This window comes from Beta vulgaris, chromosome 4 (genome assembly GCF_026745355.1).
Source record: "Beta vulgaris subsp. vulgaris cultivar EL10 chromosome 4, EL10.2, whole genome shotgun sequence".
Classification (NCBI taxonomy): Eukaryota; Viridiplantae; Streptophyta; class Magnoliopsida; order Caryophyllales; family Amaranthaceae; genus Beta; species Beta vulgaris.
The window spans coordinates 17,064,118-17,074,646 of NC_079205.1; the positions used below are offsets into that span (position 1 = coordinate 17,064,118).

Sequence of the window (10,529 nt, forward strand, 5' to 3'; positions counted from 1 at the left end):
TGCATTCTTTACCCCTTTCTGGAACAAACATGAGTAAACTTTGCGCTTATTGTCGCTAATTTCGGTACGAAATCGACCGATGCCATGATCTTTGCTACAAAGTTCAAAACCTGATTGATTGAGGCATCATGAGTCCAACCCATAAGGAAGTGCCCGCAAGGAAAGTGTCGGCGCGCCCTCAACCGCAATTCCAAGTGGATATTTTCCGCAAACTGGTCGAGCATGGTCGGATTCATCCACTTTCTAGACGCCTAGGAGCCCTATAGGGTCTAATCTCCACAAGTACTGCCATTATCATCAATAGCATGGTCACGACACAAACCAATGTTATGGTCTCAGCTATCGCATCAAGCAGATCACCACCATAGCTCTCACATCTTCCTTACGGTAGTGGGAAAAAATATTAATTTTGAAACCCTAACCATGATCTTGATACCATGACAAATTAAAGATAACAGCCAACCTTTTCTCATTCGCATCTTCACAATATATATATAGTACAAGATATTCCTAACCCTAAAGTTTAGGAATAAGATAGAATATTAACATATTTAGGAAAGCTAAAGATATACAATATTCCTAAATATTATCTTAACACCCTTTTTTCTCTTCTAAATCCGATATTTGCACGAAAACGAGATTAGTGGTTTTGGATCATACAAGATTATTAGAAGTACGAATTTCCAAATCATACAAAAAAGTTCATTGATGGTTAATTAATGTAAGCATATTTTTAGCCTACACGGTGTGAGTGTTAATTTGACTAACCCATTATAAAGGTTTTAATTTCAAACACATTTTGAAAAAGAAGTCACCGACAAATTTTTTGGGGAAGACTCATACATCTAAATAGATAGTTTTGGGAAACCAAAGGAAATTTTATAAAGGACATATCCAATGTAGTTTTCCCCGTCATAATTTCATAATTGGTTAATGAACCAAAAATTAAGTTTGAGGGCGAGGGTACGAATATGATCATGAATCAAATTCGCTCATTGATGACCTCCATTAAATACGATCGATAGTCTACTTCTATGTAAATAAACAAACAAAAAAATAATTTCAAAGGGATTAAAATCAGTATAAGTTGGTTCATTGAACAAAAAAGACTAATTTTTGGCTATGTGTTCATTGACAATAATCAAATTACTAGGATCCTAAATCAATTGTTCAGATTATCTCATAAGGCATGAAAGCATTAATTTAGGTATTTGATTAGCAAAATAAACATAATAACGTTATGAAAGCAATAACCAATTAATCATGAATACATATATACGAATATAGAAAAAAGGAGAAAGGATTAGAATATACAAGAACATGAATTACTTAAAAATCTACATCATGAAAACCTTGCTAGTAATGTCAAATAATCAAACTAACAAATTAAGGACTCAAAAATATAGTAGTGTCACCTGGGTCTTAATGAATAACGACGTTATGGAAGAGCAAACTTGGAGCTTAATAGCGAAATTCAATGAAGATTAAGTATATTGAAGTGTTTGAAATATGTGGGAAGAGTATGATTTTGAGCATATGAAGAAAAGTAACTCTGAAAATTCGTGCTAAACACTGGGTGGAAGGCTTATTTACAGGGAAATATGAAAAATAGGGTTTTTAAAATCCAACGTAATCAAGATCCAGAACTGGCGTGGCGCGCAAATAGATTGCGCTTGACGCAATGGTCATATGTTGCGCGCAACAACGTTGTGCTGCGCGCACGCTTATACATGGACGTTTCTCCCTAATCATTTCCTATTTTGCTGACCCATCGAAGATGGTGAGTACACAAAATAGTAAGCTTAACGTAATATGGTTGTGTGGCATGCAGCCACATATCTGATTGAGTTTTATTTTCTATCCGAAATGGAAAAATTTTATGTTTATCCTTTGTCAAATGTTATCACTCAAAACTAGGAATTATTCTTTTAGAAGACAAAAACTAATTTTCATGATATTACTTAATTTAGAAAATATCTATTTTAAAAAAGCAATTAAAATCTAATTGGTTATCTAAGATATATAATCGGACTTTTAACAATGGGCTTAAAATATTTTAAATAATAAATGAATTTTGAATTCTTAAAACAAATTCTGAGTTTTGTTTTTCGAATTGCTTTCTTTTGGATAAGACCAATTAGGATGACAATATATATCATCGTCGGATACTAAAATGGAGAGATATGATTATGCATCTGTAATTAACAAGCAAAAAAAAGTCAAAATTGAACTATATTTTTATCATCACTAATCAGCAAGCAAATTAGTAAAAATCAATAGTTAGAATTTCCAACAGACTACACTTCATTTATGATTATGGACTATAGGTTATCATATAGCTCAATCTTGAGTTTATTTTGAAGAATTCTATTCCGAATTTGTTCTTTTCACATGAATTTTTTGTTCTTATATGAACTAAATTGTACTTATCACAACTCATTTTCACGATTTAGTAGAGCTTATTTAAAATTTATCAACTTTTAGTTTTCATGAAAATTCTATTAAGGTGGACGAAATGTTACCTAGCTAGGTTTACCAATGATCGAAGTAAGAGCATCAAAGAAAAAAAAACTCAAATAACATACCAAAAAAATGTTCCATTTTAAAATTAACTAAATTTATTAGACGTATCGAACCTAATCAAGCTTGATTTTAGTTAATTTTTACCCCTGATTAAAGCTGACCAAACCTCAAAAAGAGAACACACATTTATTCATGCAATCAACTTTCCCAACTATTGACCTAACCAAGCCCATCCCCGAACTGGCCATACTATCCCAAACAAAAAGTCATATTGTCCGAACCAACCCAAAATGCTAAAAATTTAAAACCAAGTCAATATCATATTCAAATTTATTCATTTATCTTGATCTTTAAGTCGGTGGGATGTCGTAATTCCCTTAACTTAAGCGTTGGGCTCAAAATGAGTTAAAGAGTGTACTCAGACAGCAGGAGCCTATCCCAATTCTATTGAGGGAAAAAAACACTACTAGTCTGAATTCATTTCATATACAGAAAACATGACGCGTTTCACATGGTACGAATATACTTATATTATACGATTTACGAGTACAAAGAGTAGTAGCCCAACTCCGACCTAGGTATTAACAAAATTTGGGCGAAGTGATAATCTTTGAGAAATCAGAAAATTTTAAACTAGTCTTTCCCTTCCCAATGCCCCCACAACGGTCAATTGCGCTTTTTGCATTTGAACAATTAAAAAAGCCAAAGATTAAGGGACAAAATGGCCCAAGTAACCATGATGCACAGCAGCTTCAGTCCCCACACCACACTCTAGCATATCAGCAACGAGTAAACTAAAAAGGGGACATCATATTCTTTCATAATTGAGCCACAAGGACCTAACAAGATCATCTAACAATGGCCTCCACTTCAATTGCGGGCCCACGTCATATTCCCGTTGTCTTTGATCAGATCTACACCATCCGATCAAATCACAAGATCCTTCTCCCCAAGGTGTGTTATACTCCAGAGAGATAGACCTGTGACTGAATAACTGTTTTACCAATCTTGAACCCAGGAACTACAGTGAAGGCCACGGATGGCTCAGAATCTGGTAAGAATGCCTCGTCGGAGACGCTTTCCATGTACACCTCCGAAAAACGACACCCTTTCTTGAACTGAAATATCGAGGCCACAGGCTCGAAAGAGAATGCTAAGCAATGAAGGAGCCATACCTTCTTTGCCATTTCTGCAAATGTGTTGAAGAAGGTAGTTTCTGGGTACTCACCAGAATTCACAAGGTTTCTCTGCGTCAAGTTCCCAGAGAAGGATGATTCCATCTTTGGGTGCACAAGCCTCAAGTATTTAGCCCGGCAAAACTTTCCAAATGTTGACTTCGGCTTCTGGCAAAGATAGTCCTTTGCTTTAACAGACTTTAATTCGGTGAATCTCTCGAAAAATAGCCTTCGTCGCTGCTTGTTTTCTGGTAAAGATTCGTTAGGGAGTGCGAAATTCGGAATGTGGAAACTATCAAACATTTCTTTGCTTACAAATGACTCAAATGTGAAGCATCTGTGCTCTTGCTTCCAGTATGAAATACCGGGATGGATAACATTGGCCGCTGCCTCCAAATTCCACCCGGCAGACTGCATCTCATTGACCATTAGCTTCACAAAAGCACGAATGGATCTTACTGTTTGCCGGAGAACAGGAATGAAATGATTAGGACTTAAACCTGACATGTGAAGATTGTCGAGGACAGAGAGTGAGCCACTAGCATTCAGTCTTTTCTCAATCAACCGATTCTCTTTCTTGAACTCCTCTAGTTTCTCCTTCAAGAATGTAATTTCAGACTCTTTCATCTTAACCTCATACTCCAATTTCTTCCCTGTTATCTCATAAGTTTTGACCATGTTCTTCTGCTCTTGTAAATCATATGCGAGTAAACCCTTCTCAGGGAATGGATCAAACTGTTTCTTTAAGAAGCATTGTTTCACCTCTGACAAGGTCTTCAACTCAGAGACCACCATCTCGTCAGAAGATTGAATACCTTCTGCGTCATAGGGAGACTGTGCAAACTGTAACTGAGCATATGCAGCTTTGATAGAAGAAATGCTAGCAAATGTTTTAGCAAGAACAGCTTCCCGGGCAATCCTATCTGCAAGCTCTTCATCATCTTGTTTCTCACCCAACTTGCAGTGAACAACATGAACTAGCTCAGCCTTGATTTTTTCCTGGGGCTTCACTTCCCTGGTTTTGTCATGAGGTTTTGATTCCCTGATCTTTTCTTGTGGTTTTACTTCCTTGATCTTCTCTTTTGTTTTGATTCTCTGTAGCCCATCAGATGGGGTAATCCCAGTGACCATACGAACATGGAGGACCTTGGAGATTGCCCGGGCTATCCTACTCTTACTTGGAGTGGTTGCATGTCGCTTGACTGAATCCATCTAGAACAAAAGAAGGGAAACTATGAAATAATTGTTCCAAGTCAAAAACCAATGTGCGAAGTAGTACTGAGCAAGTTGAAAACCAAAAAGCCCGGCAGCACAAAGGAGCTTTAAATTAATGATTAAATTATGAGAATATATATCAGAAAGGAAAAGTAACATTTGCTTTAACACTTAGATCGACGCTATTATTCAGTAGCCATTATTCAATATATACTTACTTTACTTTTGCCATTGAGGGTTCATAATTGTTTTTGTATAAAGTGCAAAAAAGAAAAGGTGGAATTAGGACCAACCGAAAGGAAATTAAACAGGGAGACAAGAAGAACATGAAGAGCAGAATAGACTAAAGAACAGTGCTTAGAAGTGAGGTTCTCCTTAAAGTGTGTCAAATAATGAGCCCGAGAACATCAAGAAGCTTTGATAGAATAACATAACAAAGCAGAGAACCAGAGATATCAATTACTTATATGCTTGTAGTGCCAATAAACAGTAATTCTCGATCTCAATGCTACCACGTACACTTCACACGTGTTTGACTCCAAAAAAAAAAAAAGTAAATATGATTCTATACTTCATAGCGAAGCTAATTCAAATCTGGAAAAGGGAAGGAAGCTGGTTTGAGTTTCCAAGAACAGACATATTATGAACAGGTACTATTTAAAGATTTCCCAGAAGTTCTGGCATCAAGACAAGACGAGCACACCTTGATCACTGCCACTTGTGTATATTGAACAAACTAGCAAACAATAGATAGACTATTTTATTTATCAAGATTCCTCGAGCTGTGTGTTCATATTATAAAAACAAATAAGGCCATGGGATTATGAACATGTAGAATCCTATGTAAGCAAAACCAAGGATAATGATAAATAAATTCCTTACAAATTTCTAAATAACTTCATACGGAGACAATCAACATATACTAATACAAAATCAGCCTACATCAATGGTCATAAACCTAGACCTTGAATTCCCTGCATCATTATGTCTCAAAAGAATTCCCCAAAACTCTAATGGCGGGTACGCGAAAACAAAAGCCAATATTATGTTCCAACTTTTGGCCTTTCAAAACAAATAAGAATTCCCAACATCACAACCAATTAGTAATATTTTATGAAGCCACAAGATAAACCGACATAAACCCTCCAAAAGGGGAAAAAAAATGGGGTAGTAGGTGAGGAAAGCACAAGAGGACCAGAGGTGGACCATCTTATTTGACCATTCAAAGAATTTAAAGGAACATATACGCTAATATTCATTCAATCATTTCTAATAAGCAGAGAAACCCAAAAATAGATACAATCATCAGCATGAACTTTGTTTGAATAGCATTTATGGACGGAAAGGTAGGGAATAGATGGAGAAAGAAAGCAAGGGAAGAGTATCCCTCCCTATTCCCCCATCCAAACAGACTAATAAGACTGATGAAAATATGTTAGCTGCTAGTCTGATGTTAATCAACAAACAAGTACCAACATCATTTGCGGCCTTCGTCCAGATAAAGAGTGAGGTTCAGAATCACTTTGATTAAGTCCAACTAGTAAATGGGATCCCCAAAATTGCTAAAAATTATTTCTCAAATCTCATATTTCTCAAATCTCAAGACAATGCAATCACCACCAACTCCATCCACATTATCCCACATTGCAATCGAATGTTAAATCAAGAAAAGCCTAAAATTGCTAAATGTACATAACCTCATCCCTAAATAGTGAAGATTAGTACAAAGGTTGACTCTCAAAAACCCACCAATAAATACAATAGAAAAATGATTAGTAGTGAAAGAAGGGTAATTACTATTTAGAACAAGTAGTTCCTGTTTAATCTATTAGCACTATTACCCCACATGGAGAGGGAATGTTTTTAGTGTTCCTGTTTCTTTCACAGTCCTGCTTATTGTGTTTATTGGATACAGTTAATATTTCAGGGGAATATAGAGGTACTAATTACAGAACGGGCTAATTTGGTCTTTTACAATAAAGCCAGATATGGTACTCCTCACAAGTAAAATAAATACAGAGAGGACTATTAAAATCAAAAGAAAATGTGCAAGCGGGGCAACTTGCTATCATAGAGATTATGCAGATCTAATGTAAAGTTAATGTATGATGCAGTAGACCCCTCCTTTAGCTTTTTCCAGTACTCCTACAACTTTATTTCTGGATGTTACTACATAGCAGTAACTTTATCTAATATCTTCAGAAATTAGATCTCTTTAGGATTCTTTGAAGCTCTCTAAAAAAACCGGTGTAAACCCATCCATATGCATAGGTTCCAAAAAGCACCCCCCACACAAAAAAAAAGAGAAAATAAACATGCATAAAAAGTATTAAAAAAAAAAAAAATGAGCATGCATGCATTAAGCCCGTCATTTGTCACCGTGTGACCCACATCTGCAAAAAAATATAAAGACAGGACCACCCCAAATTCGTCAGGGAATCCTTCAGTACAGAGACAATATATACTGCATCTGATTATTTACACCATATTTTTTTAAAGTCACGTGGGCCCTGACTCCAAATTTCCCCTGTAACAAAGAAAAAGAGTGCTAGATTTCTAATGTCATGACATTTTCTAACCACACTATTTGTGCATTAGAGATGGAAACAAGGTTGTGTTATCTTGACCTTAAACAAAGGTCAAGGTTTAACCTTAATTTAGATCGCAAAAGCAGAAGTGATCATTTAGAATAGTAAGTTACCCGCATCTGACATGTAATTTTTTTTAACGTTAAAGAGTTCAATCCTACTCCCTCTCTTTCTTTTTATTTGTTACATTGTGTTTTAACTAAGATTTTAGACAATACTCTCTCTATATTAATTGTTACACTTTAATATTTTACCCTATTCACGAATTTCACTTTGACCATCATTTGTGATTTATACGCGGATGAAAATATAATCATGGTTCACCAAAAAAACAAAAAATATAGTCATATGAGATCTTGTTAGATTCACTATAACATGTATTTTATTAATATGTAACTTTTTATAATTTTTACAAATACAAAACTAAAAATATATATCCTCAAATGAATTGAACTGACATAAATTAACTTATAACTAATAGAAATGATAATTAGAGATTCCAACTGAACTGAATTAAACTGAAAATAAATTGGAAAGAACAAATCCCTAAAAGAATAGGAGGAAGTATCTAATTAAATAAACTTCAATAAATTCGAACAAGTTCATATATTTTGGAAGTTCAGATAAATTAACACAAGTGAAACTAAAATGGACCCTTAAATCAGCTCTACAAGTTTCCACTTTTCAAGAAGTCAAACTTCCCATATCTTTTCACATTAGCCAAACAAGCTTAACAAAAACCCAAAACTCTTACATCAACCGTCGGATTCACTTTGCCTACAGTCGAGATTCATTCATGATAACATATGCTTTAAATACATCAATCACAATTCAAACGATTCGAACTACATGAGTACCCTGATCAAGCCACGTGGCAATATCGTTCACTAATGAAAGGCCAAGATATTGCTATCACCCTATTAACCCTATTTTTTTAATAGGAAAAATAATTGTTTCGAAGACCAACTCCGCTAGACTAGTATCCTAAAAGAGCTCGACTGAAATTCGGTAGTAAATTATCTCTTTTAGATTCTACTTGCATAAATTATCGTAAAAAAAAAAAAAAAAAAGGAAGTAGTATTAAATATTTGGCGTATGAACCGGAGTTCTGAGACATGGACTAGCAATGTAAATACATCCAATAAATTGTGATGGACACGTGTACGGCATGTATTACTCAGAATCAGACATTTTCAAATTAAATTTTAAAAACAAAGAAATTCGTCCTTTCACCTTTTAAAAAATGGCGAAAATTTAAACCGCGTGGGTTTTCTGGCTTAACTTCTCAGCATTTTTGACGTCAAATTGACAGACGCTTTTTTTTTTGTGTGTGTATCTGATGCAGAAGACCTGCAATAAACAAACAAAAACAACCATTCAGTTTCCCAAAATATAGCTTTGCAAACGAAAACGACCTCACATATGGCCAAAACGACAAAGCAACCCTAGCTGTGATGCATAAATGGGTATAAAACGCAGCGTTTTAATTCTTTAATTGTCGCTTTATTTTTAGTGTATCCGACTTTGGTATTAATGGAAATAATTTAATGCTAATTAAGGAAGGAAAACTCGCCGAAAGTGAATCATAAAAGAAAATGTAAATCAAAAGAAAATTAATAATTTTTTTTCTTTTCTTGGTTAAAAAGAAAAAGAAAATTAATAATTATTTTTTAAAATTAAAATGTAGATATATATAATGTATAAATTATATAATAATGGCTGTAAACAGCTAAACAAAGATTAATCAACTGAAATAAACAAAAGAAAGTTTGAAACAAATAACAAGAAAATTTGCTGAATAAGCGTAAGTTAGTTTACAGATTGAGGAAGAAAATGTCGCGAATCTTACCAAAATGAAATGATTATTCGCTATCGACAGTAGTTAAGGCGTCGTATGACAGCGACGGAAAATGAACGAACTTTGATTGGAGATATTTCACCAACTTTTATACAGTATGAAAATCTTTCAGCAGCGTCAAAAAACTTGAGGAAAATTAGGTTAAACAACCAAAAATCGACGAACTTGAGCAGATAATTTCAAATTTTTCGACGAAATGATGTTTGAAAAGGTTGGAGCAATTTCTAGTTTGAAGAAGAAATCTTACGGGTAGAAAGAGAGAAAGTATGGAGGTTGAGGAGAGAGAAAAATGGCGGAGTTGGAGGAGAGAGAAGGAGAGAGCGGGGGAAAGTTGTAGGAGGGATTGGGGGAAATAAAAAGGGCGTATAGGTTTTGGAAGGATTTGACGATTATACCCTTGGGGGTTTTCGCCTTTTAGGGGGATTTTATTTGCGGTGAGAGTAACGTTCAGGAAAGACGGTGAGGGTAGTTTAGGGATTTTGATGTATAGTTTTGAGGAAGGGAAAAAGAAGGTGTAATGAGGGAGCTTGCTTATTAGAGTTACGAGGATTAACGCAGGTATGCTGTTGTATGCAGTGTGTCTGTGTGTGTGCAGCTCTTTAAGGCGGTATTGGACGGTGCGTTTTGGGAGGGGGCTATTTTTTTTTTAACTCCCTCACACAATATAAAAGTCCTCCCTCAATTTTTATTTAAAATTTCTTTATGTCTATCATATGTTTTTCGAAAAGGATGAGGAGCTAGCTCATGTGGTAGAGCACTCCCCTCCGATCCTTGAGGTTAGGGGTTCGATCCTTACTCCCAGCATTATGTTGGGGTATTTCCTTAGCATGCTTTGCATGTTTTACCAGCCAATGTGTTGGTAGTTCCTACAAGGCTAGTAGCCTTGGTAGGGGTTAGCCCTTGGGCTGACTTAATTTCCTAATCAAAAAAAAAAAAAATCATATGTTTTTCGGAGTTCAAAATTTAAAATTACGACCTTATTAAGGAACTGTTCTCCCCACCTTATTTCAATTCAATTCAGTTCGATTCGATTTAGCTCTGGACAATACTTTTACTCTCACATATCACTATTCATTTCAGTTCAGTTCAATTCAACTTAATTCAGTTCAGTTGTTTTATGTCGAAGAGAACAGGCCCTAAGGGTTCGTTTGTTCTCTTCGGCGTAAAACA

At 35.2% G+C, this 10,529-nt stretch overlaps 1 protein-coding gene across 3 annotated transcripts; it reads right to left on the minus strand.

Moving 5' to 3' along the window:
* Positions 1 to 3,035: 3,035 nt before the first annotated feature.
* LOC104891341 (hypothetical protein) lies at positions 3,036 to 9,994 on the minus strand. 3 transcript variants are annotated; one of them, XM_010677022.4, is made up of 3 exons: positions 9,351 to 9,994; positions 8,735 to 8,851; positions 3,036 to 4,910 (listed from the first exon to the last, which is right to left on the minus strand). In XM_010677022.4, the coding sequence occupies exon 3, from the start codon at positions 4,908 to 4,910 to the stop codon at positions 3,483 to 3,485; it is 1,428 nt and encodes a 475-aa protein (XP_010675324.1). In that variant the 5' UTR covers positions 8,735 to 8,851; positions 9,351 to 9,994; the 3' UTR covers positions 3,036 to 3,482. The 3 variants fall into 3 exon arrangements, with proteins under 3 accessions (XP_010675324.1, XP_048498805.1, XP_048498804.1); XM_048642848.2 differs by lacking the exons at positions 8,735 to 8,851; positions 9,351 to 9,994 and adding an exon at positions 5,377 to 7,706; XM_048642847.2 differs by lacking the exons at positions 8,735 to 8,851; positions 9,351 to 9,994 and adding an exon at positions 5,132 to 5,347.
* Positions 9,995 to 10,529: the final 535 nt, after the last annotated feature.

What these genes read in the sequence shown, in the direction of transcription:
- LOC104891341 (XM_010677022.4), bottom strand. Translation starts at nt 4,910, where the DNA reads ATGGATTCAGTCAAGCGACATGCAACCACTCCAAGTAAGAGTAGGATA.